The sequence below is a fragment of the Podarcis liolepis genome (genome assembly GCF_965112155.1).
Source record: "Podarcis liolepis genome assembly, chromosome: 7".
Taxonomy (NCBI): domain Eukaryota; kingdom Metazoa; phylum Chordata; class Lepidosauria; order Squamata; family Lacertidae; genus Podarcis; species Podarcis liolepis.
In genome coordinates this window covers 29,957,637-29,974,550 of record NC_139561.1, presented here as the reverse complement: position 1 = coordinate 29,974,550, position 16,914 = coordinate 29,957,637, and the positions used below count along the sequence as shown (strand labels likewise).

Sequence of the window (16,914 nt, the reverse complement as noted above, 5' to 3'; positions counted from 1 at the left end):
TTGGGTAGCCAAAATAGATATGTAGCAGTTGGACTTAACAGCAAACTATGCATCCTCTTTTAACTGGGCGGGGGGGGGGGGGCAGAAACAAACTTGTACCTCCAGGTACCCAAAGTTTAGAAGACCCTGTCTTAATCCATATTTGCTTTGAAGCATTTGAGACACACTTTTTAGAGGAAGAGTGCATAACATAGTGGGCGATGGGTGGGAGCTTTGTAAAATAAATGGTACCAGCCAGTCTCAACCCCATATTTACCTTTGAAATCGCTGCCACCTCCTTGTATGCCGATGATCCATTTTCTTCTCTTTTCCCCTGCCCCACCCACCCCCTGGTCGCTGGTCCCCAGTTGTGTGGTCTGTTTAGGACAAGCTTTCAGTATCCTGGACCATGTATATCTTTTTCTTGCAGGCAAAGATATATCCATTACCATCCAAGTGGCAAAAATTGTTTGGGCAGCCAGGTTAAAAACAACAACCCCCAATCACTTGGTGGGGTGGGAGGGATGCGCTGCTGGTTTAATTTCATTTTTAACACCTTTATAGTTTATTATAGAGGGTTGCTGCATTTTTACCCTGGGGGGGTGAGCTTTATTTTTATGTTTGTGTGTGTTGATTACGTCAAAATAACTGCCCGCTTTCTCCATATTGTGGTGGCTTTAAACAATTAAGTTTAATTCATTCAACAAGAATGAGAAGGCATGTATGTTCTTCTGATTAAGATCCTTTCTTTAATTAAAAAACAAACAAGCACCCAAACACGCCCCAAACCCAACCTCTGTGTAAAAATAATGTTACAAAACCAAACAAATTGGCAAACAAGCTTGCACTGCCGTGTTAAAGTTCTGAAAGCCTCAGCTGCCTTCTACCAGCCAGTGACATTTCATGGCGAGAGAAATGAATTTTCGATCCGGAGCAAGGAGGAAAGGGGGTGGGGGTATAACAGGCACGACTCAGCGGTGTGGTTGGAGGTCGTGCTGACGTCCCAGGAATCCACTCGGGCAATCAATCACGCAGGCTTAGCAGGGGCTCGATGGGGGCTTAGCAGGGGCTCCACTCAAGTGGAGGCCATGTGTCCCACCGCTCTGAGGTAGCGGAGTGGGGGAAGGTAATCTCTCTGCAGACTTGTGGTTGGTGACAATTCAGGGGCGCAAAGGCTGTTTGCAGACGGGGATTGTGAAGGGAGCGGTACTGTCCCTTTAGGGAAGTTTGATGGATTGCAGGAGAGTGGGAAACAATCGAGGCAAGGGCACACAAACGCATACACCTTACAACACTACTGGTAGGTGACCTTCACGCAGAAAGTCTCTTCGTTCTTGTCTTCATGATCATTGATATAAATCAGGATTTCCTCTTCGCCAGCACTCTGGCTCGGGGCAAATCGCAAGCCGATGGTGTACGTCTCCCCTCCGCCGATCTGCAAGGACAAACAACAGGGACGGTAGCCAGAGGGTCAGTTGAGGGCTAATAGATGCCTGCATATAAATTGCTTCGTAAGCAGTGATTCCGTGGATGATCCTTCAGTATAATTGTTGAAAAGGGCAAGGCCCAATTCCAGGCCAAAGTGAAGCACCTTTTGTGTCTCAAGGGTGGTGTGGGATTTTTACTATTATTTTAGTGCTGGATTTTGGCTGGAAGGTGTTCAGATGGTGCTCGAGGCTACATGAGACAATACGGAAGCTTTGCCTCTGGGATTTGGTCTATGGTGGCTGTTTCATGCATTTGAAACACTGCATACCCTCATCAAAATTGAAAGATGAGGCACACACATGCGAAGAGAACCCTTACAGAACTATTTTGGGATGTGAGAGCTGATTGCCCTCAATGTGCTCAAAACTCTAGTTTGTTGGAGGTTTTTAAACAGAGCTTGGATGGCCATCATTCAGAGATTCTTTGGCTGTGATTCCTGCACTGGGGGATGGACTAGATGGCCCTTGGGGTCCCTTACACCCCTACAATTCTATGGTTCTATCCAAACATGCAGATTACAGAGACAGTTGAGAGCCAACTTTGCAGTGCCCGGGGTAGCATTTCTGCCTGGAGAACTTCCTGGAGCCTCAGCAAAGTCAAACTATCCTGTTCCTCTTAAGATGCTACCTCAATTTTTACAATTTTATAACATGCAGAGAACAACATGTGCTGAGAAACCAGAGAGAGGAACTGAGGGAAGTCGGGGGGGGGGAGAGGAAAAAACAGGGGGGGGATGAGGATGATGTATTTTTGATAAATTGTTATGTCAAAATTCCCAATAAAAAATATTTTTATTTTTTTTAAAAAAGATGCTACCTCGAAGGAATCCTCCTTGAACTGTAGAAGGTCCGGCCGGTTGGTGTGCAGGAAATAGACCCTCCGGGATGGATAGGGGTTGGCGTAGGTGATCCTCTTGTTTGAGCCTTTCCCTCCACCAGGGGGGAGCACGATTTCAAAAGCCTGGAGGTGGGAGAAAAGGAAAACTGGAGTCCGAGACAACACTGGACGGGATGATGCAACACCACCATCAGGGCCGAATGAGGTGCCATGATGTGAGAGATCTCTGTGTTTAGGATCTCCTCCGAGTTTCTTTCCCTTTTTTCAGTTTAGTGGGTACAGGAATGTGCTTTGGGGGAAGAGACACGCTAAGAGAGGGTGATTCACTCTTTTCCTCCCTTAATGCTTCCTGCTTCAAATAGCCCCTGCCTCCTGTTAATTACACAGGAGATGGGGGGGAGAGGTCTATATATTGGGTTGCACCCAACATCTATGCCCAATGAAATCAAAGAGCTTCCCCAATTTAAACAGAGTTTGGATGGCCATCTGTCAGGGATTCCTTAGCTGTGATTCCTGCATTGCAGGGGGTTGCACTAGATGAACCTTGGGGTCCCTTCCAACTCTACAGTTCTGATTCAAAGGCCATCAATTTCAGTGGGTCTACTGCGACTGAGTTGGATTTCTTCATATCTTGGGGCTGCAGAGCTATAAAAAACTTGGTGTGTGTATGTGTCGATTTCACACTTTAGCATCCCATTTGAGCTGCTGCTGAGTTAGCTCTTAGCTTCGCCTTTTGAGCAGCTGCTGCATAGCTCATGCTTTCTCACCTAGCCCGCTGTCAGGTGTGCCAGGGCAATTGCTACTGTCTCCAGTTTTGGAGTATCAGGTGCTCTACAGGGTTGGCACACTTCCTACCCAGAGGACTTAATGTCTAATAAGCAAACTAGAGAAGGCTGTTATAATGAGACAGCGGAGAAAAGGGAGAAGGGGGCAAATCAGATGCTGGATCTGGCCACAGTGACACATGCTCTAGTTACATCCCAGTTGGACTACTGTAACACATTCTACGTGGGGCTACCTTTGGACGCTTCACCTGGTCCAAACTACTGGTGGGGGCATTGCAGGGAGCATGTTCCTCCCCTCTTAAAAAAACAACTTCACTGGCTTCTAGTCCATTTCTGGGCACAATGCAAAGCACTGGTTATAACCAATAAAGCCTTATACTGCTTGCACTCAGGCTACCTGGAAGACCTCCCTGTATGAACCCACCTGTTTGCTAAGCTCCTCCAGTGAGCACCTTCTCTTGGTCCCCTCAACATCAGAAGCATTGCTGGTGGTGACACAAGAGAGAGTCTTTTCTGCGGCTGCTCCCAGACTGTGGGATTCCCTCCCAAGAGAGGTCAGCCTGGCTTCCTCTTTGCTATCCTTCTGCTGGCCAGCCAAAACCTTCCTGTTCAGGCAGGACTTGGAGAACTAAGGAGCAGACAGTGCTGATCAATGCAAACTGTACTTCAGCTGCTGGTTCTAAGTGTGTTTTGATGCAATTTAACTATTGTTTTTAGATTTGTATTACACTGTATTTTATGATGATGTTTTTAAATGTTGCACGCTGCTTTGAATCCCAGTATGGGAGAGAAGTGGGATATAAATACATTAAATAATGAATAAATAGCCAGAAGGTTAAGGCTTGTGGGATCCTGCCTCCCTACCCGTGAAGGCGGTGACAGTCCTGTGTGAGTGTCTGGAAGCGGTTGGAGGATGGATGGCGGCAAACAGATTGAGATTGAATCCTGACAAGACAGAAGTATTGTTTCTGGGGGACAGGAGGCGGGCAGGTGTGGGGGATTCCCTGGTCCTGAATGGGGTAACTGTGCCCCTGAAGGACCAGGTGCGCAGCCTGGGAGTCATTTTGGACTCACAGCTGTCCATGGAGGCACAGGTTAAATCCGTGTCCCAGCTCCATCTGGTACGTAGGCTGAGACCCTATCTGCCCGCGGACTGCCTCGCCAGAGTGGTGCATGCTCTGGTTATCTCCCGCTTGGACTACTGCAATGCGCTCTACGTGGGGCTACCTTTGAAGGTGACCCGGAAACTACAACTAATCCAGAATGCAGCAGCCAGACTGGTGACTGGGAACGGCCGCCGAGACCATATAACACCGGTCTTGAAAGACCTACATTGGCTCCCAGTACGTTTCCGAGCACAATTCAAAGTGTTGGTGCTGACCTTTAAAGCCCTAAACGGCCTCGGTCCAGTATACCTGAAGGAGCGTCTCCACCTCCATCGTTCTACCCGGACACTGAGGTCCAGCACCGAGGGCCTTCTGGCGGTTCCCTCACTGTGAGAAGCCAAGTTACAGGGAACCAGGCAGAGGGCCTTCTCGGTAGTGGCGCCCTCCCTGTGGAACACCCTCCCACCAGATGTCAAAGAGAAAAACAACTACCAGACTTTTAGAAGACATCTGAAGGCAGCCCTGTTTAGGGAAGCTTTTAATGTTTGATGTATCATAGTATTTTAATATTCTTTTGGAAGCCGCCCAGAGTGGCTGGGGAAACCCAGCCAGATGGGCAGGGTATAAATAATAAATTATTATTATTATTATTACCCACTGTCTTCTAAGAAAACATTAGATGGTTCGATGAACTGGACGAGAAAGTATCTGGCAGGTTACACTCAGATATATTCCTCATTAGGAGAGACAACCTCTTAAACTCCTCATGCCCTGAAACTAGAATAAACTTGTTTCAGGATTTGATTTCACTTCTTCAACCCTATTTGACCCCAAAAAATGCAACACGGCAGCCATTATACTCCAACAAATCTAAACCCTGGTTCGATCAGGAATGCCTCACTATGAAGCACTCTTTGTTGGGAAAATACAGGAACTATAGGTCTGCAATCTACCTTCACTCCCTGCAGAGTGGTTTGAAGCTAAACAAAATTATAAAGCTTCTAAGAAAAGGTTTTGAGGAAGGGCTGAAGGAGACCATGGCTGTGGACATGAAACTGAACCGAATTGTGTGTTCTCTGATTCATGGTGTCTGAATCTGGGGAGCTGGGGGTGGCTGAACTGCAGTATGGCAAACTGCTCCTCTGTTGAACAGGCAAGGGCAGAGATCAGAGGCCAAAGTTCCTTCCTGCCCACAGAACAGATTTCAGTGATGGGAGACAAGCTATGTAGCTAAAAGCCTGGATTTTAAATTACAACAAGAGGGGGAAACAAACAGTGCATTGCCTTTTAGGACACACCTTTATCATTCCTAATAATGACCAGAAACAAGAAAACTCCTGAAGAATAACCATGCAGGCAGCCTCGAAATTGCCACCCGAGGCCCCCCTAAATGGCACTCCTGAGACAGGAGTGTAAGAAGAATTTTGATTTTCAGACTGAAAGGAAAACCCACCTGAAGCAAGGTCTTGTCCTTGCTGACTCTGGACCCCTCATGTTCAGGAGAACACGGCCCTCCACCTGACCTTTCTGGCCCCCTTGCATCACCCTTAGTAAAACCAAGAATTAAAGGCAAATGTCTGACTACCTTGGAGACAAGAGGCTGCCGGCAGGATAGGCACACCAGCCAGGAAGAGACAAGCTGATGGTATTCGACATCCACCAGGTTGAGGTAGACAAACCGGCTGCCGGCACTCTGAGGCCTCACGCCGAGGTGCAGATCTTGCACGCCATTTGCAGGGAGGATGAAGATGCCTTCTGGGTCCACCTAGCAGAGGAAGAACGAGGAGACATAAGCACAGAAGAAGAGCCTGCTGGATCAGGCCAGTGGCCCATCTAGTCCAGCACCCTGTTCTCACAGTGGCCAAAATGATGCAAGCAGGATCTGACCATGAGAGCCCTCTTCCCTCCTTTGGCTTCCAGCAACTGGTGTTCAGAAACATCACTGCCTCCAGCTGCAGAGGCAGAGCAGAAGTATCATGGCCAGTAACCATCAATAGCCATATTCTCCATTAATTCGTTTAGATTTTCTTTTAAAGCCATCCAAGTTAGGGCCATCACCGCCTCCCATGGGAGCGAGTTCTCTGGTTTAACTATGCACTGCATGAAGAAAGGCTTTGTTTTATTTGTCCTGAATCTTCCAACATTCAGCTTCATAACGAGCCTACGGGGAAAGGAGCTTACTGCAAAATATTACATAATCTTCGGCGCCTGTACCTCTGCCCACATGTAGCTTGTTCTGGAAAACAGGGAGTAGTTGCTGCCATGGAGTGAAGCTGCTGAGGACCCAGAACTCCTTTTCAGGGCTGCTTCGTCAGCCTTATTGCATGGATCCTTAGATCCACCTTTAGCAGGAAAGACTGTGGTCAACGGCAGAACCACCCCTGGTCTGTCTATAGTAGGAGACTTGAGGCATTCCATCACTCACTCTGAACGTAGCTTGCTTGTTAGCCTATGTTCAATAGTCCATGGGTGGTTTTACTAACCATAAGTGATTTCAGGCCTAGCTAAGACTTAAAATCTGTTCCATTTTAAAGTCACTGTCAAAGAATTCTGGGAAGGGAAATCCATGTCTCCACCACAGAGGAAGTGAGGAAGAAAGACTCCTCCCTTCCTCTTTGTTAGATGTGAGCTATAAGGTGTGGGTGGCTTGCCAAAAGCCAGGTAAGCATTTTGGAAAGGAACATCCTGTTTAGGTGTAAGCACAATGGTCCTCTCCTTCACCTCACAGGGCACCTCCCTCCCTCTACATCATATCCAGAGATGTTACAGGGTGGGCTTAACTATGGAAGGTGGCTTACAAATGAACTATGAGAAAGGTGATGGATGCATCCCTGCTCGGGTCAGCATCCATACTTTGGCCCTTTAACAATGGTGCTTCAATGGGGACAATCACCTCAAGGCCATGGACTCTAGGTGACTGAGTGATGCTGTGAACAGTAGCTGCCAAAGCCCCCTGCTGGAGGATCAGGAGGAGGAGGGGCTTCTCAGAGGTTAATCCAAAATGCTACAGACACCAATGAGGCTCTTCCGAAAGGGACCACCCTGGTGTCCTTTGATCAAGCCACGGGGGAAGCTAATCTGCTCTACCTCTGTCTCCAGCCTGGAATGCAAATGAGGCAATGATTCAATGTGTGCTGCCGACATGGAAATGAGAGCTTGCAGAGGCAAAAGGCAAGGGCCTCGCATTTTCTTTTCATGAAGGTTCTCCCTTGGCAATGGGGCTACATCTGCCTTATGCCAGCAATTTAGGAGGCATCTCTGGTCAGTCTGTCCAGCTGCAGTGATTAATGCTCATTACATTTAAGGGAGGGCTGTTTTAGAAACTGAAAGCAAGGCTCCTGATTCTTGGCTTAAGGTATAATTGCCACTGGCTTCCTCCTCTCCTTTGCTCTAGAGTAGCCTTTCTCAGCCTTGGATCCCCAGATGTTGTTGAACTACAACTCCCATCATCCCTGACCACTGGTCCTGCTGGCTAGGGATGATGGGAGTTCTAGTCCAACAACGTCTGTTGAGAAAGGCTGCTCTAGAGATATAACAATCAGCTGACTCCACAGGAGGTTCTCCAGAGGATACAAGGCCATTCTCCACCACGGTTCAGGCTGCATGTGCTTCTGGATGGCAGGGGAGGTGGTCTCAATGGATGAGGGTCAGCAGGAGCTTGCCTTGAGGACCCTGAACACCATGAGACATTTCAAGGCCCACTTTGAGGGCAGTCTCAAGGAGTGGATCCTGTGTTTGACTCTTCCCCAGAGGCTGGAAGTTTAGACTTCCTAAACGAAGACCTGTTGGCCAAGACTCTCAATCTTTCATAAGCTCTGAGCAGAGAGTTTACAGATGTCAGTAACCCGCTGACATTGACTCCTGACTTCAAATTGTTGGCAGCTTTAAATTCCTTCTCACTCTCAGCTAAAGGCCAGGACACGGGCACTCAATAGGTCTGCCTATAACACCCATCTTCTCTGAAAACTCCCACTGGGAGCTGGCCAAGGTGCTGCACAATCTGAACTAGATTTGGCTCCCTGAGCTCTTGATGCTTGCTACTTGCTGCTGCAGACTCACCAGAGGTCAAGTCCCTCCATGCCTCCCTCAGCATCTTCTCTGGCTTACAAACATCGCCAATAGTACCATCAACAGACCAACTGCCCATACAGGTGTGCACCTGTTTGACCATCCACCTAAATTCTGCATGAACCTAATGCCAAATTCAGAGTTTGGAGAGAACTGCAGATTACTCACATCTCCACCCATTATCCTTCTGGGCAGGCTCTTCTTATGCTCTTATAACCTCATGTCACACTGAGTACCGTATGGGCTTGTATACGGATTGGAGAGGTGAAGTTGAGGGTGAGGGATTGACCAGGGCTCATCAGAGAATCCACGTCTAGGAACTGATCCCAGGTCTGATCAGCAGAATCTCACTTAGACTCCATACCATGAGTGAAGCTGGAGTTTCCTTCAAGTTTCCTTTGTCTTTTGCTGTTCCCTTTCAACTCATGTAGCTTCAGAATTTTCAAGCCCTCCCCCCCCCTTTTCAATTTATGTGAGGGTAGCGGAGTTTGTGTTTCTCTTATTATTCACATTTATAATTATGACTAAATGCATTCGAAAGAAATTATTATTCTCCACAGACTCATTAATTCTGATAACTTGCCCACTGGGGTTTTGGGCCACTGATCCCTCCGTACGATGGCTTTAATCAAAAGACAATTACAGAAGAGGCTTTGCAGCTGTAAATTGTCTGAGGTCTCCTAACGGGCTCTTGCATCCTAGCGGACGGCCCATCTCATGGGGACCTTTGATGAAAATCTCCAAGCAAAGGCACTTGCAGAGGCGGAATCAAATTTCCCTGCAGAATGTGTGTGTGTGTGTGTGTGACCCTCCTTGTGCAATTTCTTGCCAGTTTCTTGTGAAAATGTGCATCACCCTTTCTTTCTCAATTGCTTTTATTTGTCCTTGGAAAAACATTGCCCAGCCGAATCTGATTAGCTGCATCATGTGATCCCTGATTGGCTAGGATCAACCGTTTGACTAATCCAGGCAGGAGGGAGAAAAGCGTAATAAAGGAGGAGGAAAATGAAACAGAAGGTTTCCTGTTCTTTTAAGATCTGAGCAACCACAGAATAAAGCAAAGTCCCCACGGAGTCCCGGGGTCTGATCTTACCGTCAGCTCATGCGGGTGTGAGGTGTACGCTTTCACCTTCCGGATGGCTTGAGTCCCCCTGAGCACCAGCGAAAGGCGGGTCAGCTGCCCTGTTATGCAGCTAACATCCACCCGCTGCAAAGAATGGAGGTAGAATTGCCAGATCTGTGTCGGAGCAGCCAGCCAGGGGTCCCTGGAGTGACAAACGGAGCAACAGATGGTGCTTCACAGCCTTGTCAGAGTGAAAAATACTCGGGGAAGTGACGGCTCCAAAACTGTGAGCCGGGAAAGAAGGAAAATCCTCCCTCAAACCCACATGTGTGCGTTCTATAAATTAAGCACCAGCCTCCCAGTTCCTGGGGAATGCTCACACGGCCTAGCAGGGCACAATCCTATCCTGGTTTGTTTGTTTGTTTGTTTCCTTGTTAAAAAACCAAACGGAAAACATCCAAATAAAACGCAGTTCTGTGCTCAGCTCTGGGCTTCTCCATGTGGTTGAATGTTCCAGGATCTGTTTCCTTAAGGAGACAGAGCAGCATAGGCTGCAGGGTGCCTTTTGATCTTTTAAAATTAATTTTTATTGCTTTGCTTCTTACCTGTTAAGCAACAGCACACATACATACAAACAAGCAAGCAAGGAAGGAACCCTCCACCCTTAGTAACTCTGATGCAGCACAGAATCTGAGTGCCAACATGGTTTCCTACTTACGTGTAAATAGAAAGGAAGAACCTCTTGATCTGTGGACTTGGGCCCCCTGCGACTTTCAGAAAGACATCCTGAGGTTCGCCAGGCCCCTGGGTGGGAAGACCGAGACCAGATTGTGATGTATCAGACCTTACCCAGTAGTGTTGAATTAATTTCTGAATTAAAACCAGGGAGCAGGTTTTGGAAAAAAGGAGACTGCCTTCCATCACTGATCTACACCAGGGGTGGTTGACACGCTTCCCTTTAGATGCTGCTAGAGTAAGACTCCTGCATCCCTGACTATTGGCTGGGCTGGCTGGGGCTGACGGAAACTGGGATCCAGCAACATCTGGAGGGCTGCACTGCTAACCTCACCCTGGTCCACCCTGCCTGGCAGAAACTCTCCAGTGTGTTATATAGAGAGAGCCCTTCCCCAGCGATGCTGGAGATTGATCCTGGGACCTTCATCACACAAGGGACGATGCAGCTCTCTTCCCCGAAGGCTCTGCTTTTTTGAATCTGGAAAAGTTAATTTATAACTTGCATAAGACTCAGAGCTGTGCTGGAAGTTATGAAAGAAATATTTTCAGCACATTTACAGGGACTTCGGGAGCAGGAGCAAAAGGGGGTGAGGGAAAAACTCGCTAATCTTTGGTGGGTTGGAATAATTTTCAAAGATTTGTGGGGCATTCAGTACCATTTTCTTGGTTTCACAAACGATGTTGGGGTCACTGCAACGCACAAATATCTCTGGTTCTCCACCCGGCATACCCACTGGGGCACCTGGCAAGGACAAAAATAGATCGTGAGGTCTGATTATTCCCACAAAAACAGCATGAATAAAAATAATCTCTGCCATTGCTGCTGCGGCATACAATGCAAAATCCTCCCATCTGCTGAAAGCAATGTGTGCAACGTATTTATACTGCTAAGACCACCCAACTGCCGAGTCAGGAAATCAAGGGCTGAACTGGTGACCTTCTGCATTCCTAGCATATGCTCTACCCCTGAGCTAATGTCCTGTACCTAACTACAGGAAACTACCTTGTATCCCACGGGGCCATTTAGCTCAGTATTGTCTGCACTGACTGGCAGTCCTGAAGACTCCAGGACTTCAGACAAGGGTCGTCTTCAGCCCTACCCGGAGATCCCAACTGAAACTGGGTCTTTCTGCATGCAAAGCAGGTGCCCTGAGCTATGACCCTTTCCCACTGCATACATCCAGTATATCCAGCTTGGCCCTGGCAATGGCAGTGATTTTCAACGTGTTGCTTCTCGTTCTTCACTTTCAGGGGGCGGGGCTGCCTGCGAAATTGGCTAAGAGTTACCTGGAAGGGTGTGCCAAGGAGGCAAACGGATGGATTTCTTGAGAAAGGTGAGCTCCGGGTGATAGAAGCGGAAGGTCTGATCCACCACGTGGGGCTGGGATTCCACGTTCACACTGAGGATGGCAAGGAGCTTCCCGCCACTTGCAGTGAAGGAGACCTGGGTGGAGGGAGAGGGAGAAAGTTAATGTCGTCCCCACAGGACAGCATGAATGGGGGTGACCGTGAGGGCCTGTCACTGCCTCTCACCCCGCCCTACCTTATAGGATTGTTGCAAGGATTACATGGGGGGGGGCAGGGAGAGCACCACCTTGAGCGCCCTGGAGGAAAAGCTGCCTTTCGTAAAACAGGCTGAATCTTTATTGCACTGCTGAGGGATGGTTTGCCTAAGCCGCAATTAGCAAATGCGGAATTAAGTCCTTGGGCTTGATATCCTTGTTACATCCCATAAATGCAGAGAGCAGAAATAATCCTCGAGTAATTTCAATACTATCACCTGTAATACTAATCAGGTCCTTGTGTACCTTTAAAAAATTAATAAAATTGAGTGCCTTTTGGAAAACAGGCCGCATCTTTATTACAGAGCTGGGCAAGGTTTGGAGATCAAAAGGCACAGGGGTGGTAAGTTTGGGGGGAGCATGTCTGGAGCTGCCCCCACCCCAAATCATTGCACACAGACCCACCCCTGCCACTGCCACCACCACCACCCCGTCAACCTTCCTGCATGAGGAATGTACCGAGAGTGACAGAACCACCAAATCTGAAGAGGGAAGAGCACCCACAAGCCGACTGACTGGGTGCTGCCCAATCACTCTCCTTGTCAATCAGTGCGATTTACCCTGATGTGCTTTGTTTGTATGCCACAGGACTTCCAGGGGGCTGCGGAGTCCTCCTTGCCTTTGATGAACATCAGCTCCGTGGGACCTTGCTGAGAATGAAAGAGAGGAGTTGGAGTGTGCTTCTCATTTTAACTCTCCCCCCCCCCAAATCCTCCCACTGTCTTCTGGGAGTCTAATGTCTGCGAGCCATTATCCTGGTTTATATGCTGTGGAATTCATTCTGCTATAGGCTTAAATGAGATTCCGGTGCTGCACCTTGTGTAAAGTTTCTCAAAAGCAAATATTTGGGAAGTATTTTAAAAAGCAAAGCACGAACGCCTCTCTACCTGCATGGTGGCAGCGTGCTCCAGGGAGAAGGCCTGGTACTTGAAGGGGATGTGGACCGTCTCCTTGGGGCGCAGGTACACCTGAGGTGTGAGGTCGTCCTGCAGGTGAAACATGTCCTCCTCCAGAGGGGTGTTGGTTTGGGTCAGCTTCTTGAAGTGCCTCCATTCTCTAGCGTCCACAATGACACTGGGGGGGAAAACAAACCAAACAAAGGCCAAAGGCTTTTACTTCCAGGCGGGACTTCCAACCTCTTTGTTACCTGTGATCCATCTCAAAATCAAGCTTTGGATTGCCGCCTTTGACACTGTGGCTGGGAGCCGGTGTCTGTTGCAGCACATGTGTCGGCTTTCCTCGTGTATAACGGAGGGAGAATTAATTTCACAGGAGCATAGAATTGCAGAGTTGGGAAGGACCCTATGGGTCATCTAGTCCAACCCCCTGCAATGCAAGAACCACAACTGAAGAATTTACCTTCTAATTGGGGTTGGTGGCATTCATGTGCATAAAGGTATAGGTACCCCTGACCGTTAGGTCCAGTCGCGGACAATTCTGAGGTTGCGGCGCTCATCTCGCTTTACTGGCCGAGGGAGCCGGCGTTTGTCCGCAGTTTTTCCGGGTTATGTGGCCAGCATGACTAAGCTGCTTCTGGCAAAACCAGAGCAGCGCATGGAAATGCCGTTTACCTTCCCGCCGGAGTGGTACCTATTTATCTACTTGCACTTTGACGTGCTTTCAAACTTCAAGGTTGGCAGGAGCAGGGACCGAGCAACGGGAGCTCACCCCATCATGGGGATTCGAACTGCCAACCTTCTAATCGGCAAGACCTGTGTCCCATATTCATGTGCATAGAGCCCTTTTATTATAACCTGTAGTCAAATGAATGCTGCCCACTGGTTGCGGGGGGGGGGGAGGGCGGGGGGGGTCCAAAATTGTCTTCCCTCCCTGAGATTGGGAACTGCAGCTCCCACTGGCAGAGATCCTACAGGGGATGCAACAGCCTGTGTGTGCAGTATGTGAACTAAACCTCCCCTCTACCCCCCACTAATTAATATTTATTTAGAGCTTTTGCACCCTGCTCCTTAGACAAAAAGGCTTCTGAAGTGGTTTACATATGATCAATTCAAAGAAGACAGTCCCTATCAACACAGGCTAGCAACCTAAAAAAATGAAACAAAACAAGAACAGCACACAAGGGAAAAGGGACAGAGAGGGAAGAGGAAAAAAGATCAATGTTGACCTGACTGCACACCTGGCGTTTTTTAAGGGACCCTGTTCCAATGGCCCAAAATGAATATAATCAATATAAGAACATAAGGAGAACCCCTGATGGATTAGGCCAAAAGCATATCTGGTCCAGCATCGTGCTCTACCAGGGGCCAACCAGATGCCCCAATGGGAAGCCTGCAAGGAGGATCCAAGGGCAAGAGTGCTCTCCCAACCTGCGATTCCCAGCAATATGTTGTAAGGATTACTGAGCTAATGCATGAGGAAGTGATCTGAACACTTGAAACGCACCATAGATACACAAACAGATATTAATGCCGAGCATTTTTATGATTGATTGTGTGTCTCCCGACAGTTTTTGCGTGATCCTCCTGGCCTTCAGAATGCAGCCGCTTTTTCTCTCACAGTGATCCGGCTGGGGCTCAGAAAGCACAAAGAAGGGCATCACCTGCTTTTGCTCCCCTGGGGCTTCTCCTACCTGAGCTCTGGGTTGTCTGTCTCTATGGTGACCGTGTGCTGGACATTATACGGGTTCTTCAGGGCAAACTCGAAGAACTCAGCCGTGCCAAACGTGGCGTAGAGGGTGTGACGGGTGGTAATGGCCTGGCTCAGCATGCTGGCGATGCTCTCGGCTTTGATGCGCTCCCGGTAGGCCTCGATGATCTGGAGGTCCCGGGAGTGCTGGATGCGATCCTCGTGCCGTCCCTGTGAGGGAAGGAAAGGCTCAAGAACTGGCTGAGTGGGCAGGGTGGACTATGGGATGTAGCTCTTCCAGAGAAACTAACACAGCATCTTAAGAGTGCTAGGGAACACAAAAACCAAAGACAATTCTGAAACTGTATGGAACATGTTTATTCCACACAATGCACAGGGCAATGCCACCTGCAGCTCTCTCTGGGGCAATGCGTTCGGACAGCGGATACAAGACCACTGACTGTCTCCCACCTGACGGCTCAGCTATAAGACCCTGTAGAGATGCCATTACTTGGGAGTGAGTTGTACTTGGCTAAATGGGCCAAGGGTCCAGCTCAGAAGGCGGCCATGGGGAAACCAGTCTCTCACCGTGATGAGGCTGGCTTTCTTCACAGCATCGCCCTCTTGGGACTCCCGCCTCCGGACCGACAGCATCCTCTCCAGCTTCCGCCTCCGGGTGACGCTGGCCTCGCGGCTGCTGTGCTGGAACGTGGCGCTGACTTCGCGTAGGCGCGAGAAGAGCATGGCCGCCAGCTCGCTGTCCACATCGGCCAGTTTTTGTGCCTGGCACACGTTCCCAGCTGGAAGACAGACAGACAGACAGAGGTCATGATGGAAATGGGCAGATGGGATGAAGCAAAAGCCAATCACATCGTTTCTCTGTCTTGATGCACAGGAATTACTTGTGCGATTGATACCTGCCTGAATGCTGCTTTTTAAACCTGTGGCATTTTCTGTTTCCTTAATAAGAAAAAAAATTACTCCTTCTTCCTTTTCTCCCTGCCCCTCCCCTCTTTTTTTTACTGGGCAATAAAGATAAAAATGCAATTAAGACCGTGGCTACCTCTGCCCTCTTTTCAAATTCCATTAGATCTCAAAATGAAAGGCTTCAAGTTTGGTTTTGAAGACAACGTTAATGAATTAGCTACACGTTACTCTGCTGAATGGTTGAGTATTAAGTTATTAATTTGCGGCTTTATCTCCCCGGGTTGATTTCATTTGGGGGACCAATTTTCAACACACCAGTTGGCTACACTTTCATATTCTTCCGTTCCTTGTTTGATGTGGCCTTTTCTTTCCTTTGTGGTGGGAAATAGCTTTGCAAATAAAGTAATATGCTTTTTTTTTTTACAGAGAGAAAAAGACCATCAGAGGTAAAGCAGAAGGAGAACAAAGAGCTTTTAAAGCACAGAAACGTAAGAAGCTGTCTTATGCTGCAACCATTAGCCATAGAATCACAGAACTGTAGGGCAACCACCTTTGCAATCTAGCTCAGTCTGCACCAGGGGTGAGGAACTTTCCTCAGTCCAAGGGCCGTGGGGAATCTTCTGGGGGCCACATGCCAGCGGTGGGCTAGGCTAGAGGCAAAAGTAAGAGGAAGAATAAATGGGACTCTTTGTGCCCTTGTACAGCTGGCTACATTTCAGCCACTCAAGAGTCAGAGGTCTCTAGACACACATCTCTCCAAGGCAAGCAAGAGACACAGTCCCAGTTGACAAGTAAATGTCCTTAAGAAAGGCACAGAAGTGGGGTGGGGAGAATCCTAAGGGCTGCATCCAGTTCTCAGGCAAAATGTCTTGGGGCCAGCCCTGACGGTGGATGCAACTGGAGTTTCAAAAGCATAGCAAGCTGCCTTCTATTGGGTCACCCAATATGTCTACCAAGTTATTGTCTAGACTGAACTGGCCACTTCCTGCTGCACTTTCATCCTCCACCACAGCTAATTGATGAGAGACAAGTGTGGTGCAGCGGTTAAAATGTCAGACTAAGACCCGGGAGACCAGGGTTCGAATCCCTGCTCGGCCATGGTGAAGCTCGCTGGGTGGCCTCGGGCCAGTCACTGCCTCTTGCCGTAACCTTGCAAGGTTGTTGTTGTGAGGAGGCGGAGAGCCAAGTATGGCACCTCGAGCAAGGAGCTTGAAAAAGGTGGGGGTATAAATGCAGTAAAATAAAAGTAAGTAAATAACTGCTATGCCTTAAAGGGCTGCATGATCCACGTCAGAAGACCCTAGTTTCAATCTCTAGTTGAAGGGCTGTCAGGCCAGAGAATGTTTCTCTCTCTCTCTCTCTCTCTCTCTCTCTCTCTGTGTGTGTGTGTGTGTGTCCCCCTCTCCTCCTCTCTCTCTGCCTAAGGGCTTGAATACTTTTAATACATAGGCAGAGCTGGTCATGAAGGGCTGGTGGTCTTACTCCGTGTAAAGCATTTATGACAGCCTGGGGTGGTTGGTGGTTCAAAAGGTCCTGGCAAGGAAAGGTCTCCTGGCAACTCCACCATTCAGGTTCCCAAATGAAATTCCTCATCTGACGTGGACTGCTGTACAAGGTTGCCTATTAGTCTGACTGCATGACTCTCTCGCTCTCTCTCTCTCCTTATAAATAGTAAGTCCTATTTGCAGGTTAGATGCCCTTAATTGGATGCTCAGTCCACCTTCTGTTCTCCCAGTCGTGGCAGATCAGCTCAGGCAACCTTGGCAACAACAACAAAT

General features: G+C 48.5%; 1 protein-coding gene across 2 annotated transcripts in view; it reads right to left on the bottom strand.

The window, feature by feature from the left end:
• Positions 1 to 645: 645 nt before the first annotated feature.
• Positions 646 to 16,914, bottom strand: part of NPHP4 (nephrocystin 4) — a 97,801-nt gene continuing 81,532 nt past the window's right edge. For both annotated transcript variants that reach the window (XM_083512837.1, XM_083512836.1), the window contains exons 20-30: positions 14,798 to 15,009; positions 14,214 to 14,440; positions 12,511 to 12,697; positions 12,184 to 12,273; positions 11,349 to 11,505; positions 10,718 to 10,803; positions 10,045 to 10,130; positions 9,357 to 9,528; positions 5,781 to 5,960; positions 2,284 to 2,427; positions 646 to 1,414 (exon numbers count right to left, since the gene is read on the bottom strand). In XM_083512837.1, coding sequence (XP_083368963.1) covers positions 1,274 to 1,414; positions 2,284 to 2,427; positions 5,781 to 5,960; positions 9,357 to 9,528; positions 10,045 to 10,130; positions 10,718 to 10,803; positions 11,349 to 11,505; positions 12,184 to 12,273; positions 12,511 to 12,697; positions 14,214 to 14,440; positions 14,798 to 15,009 — 1,682 coding nt within the window. In that variant the 3' untranslated portion in view covers positions 646 to 1,273. The remainder of the gene's footprint in view (positions 1,415 to 2,283; positions 2,428 to 5,780; positions 5,961 to 9,356; positions 9,529 to 10,044; positions 10,131 to 10,717; positions 10,804 to 11,348; positions 11,506 to 12,183; positions 12,274 to 12,510; positions 12,698 to 14,213; positions 14,441 to 14,797; positions 15,010 to 16,914) is intronic.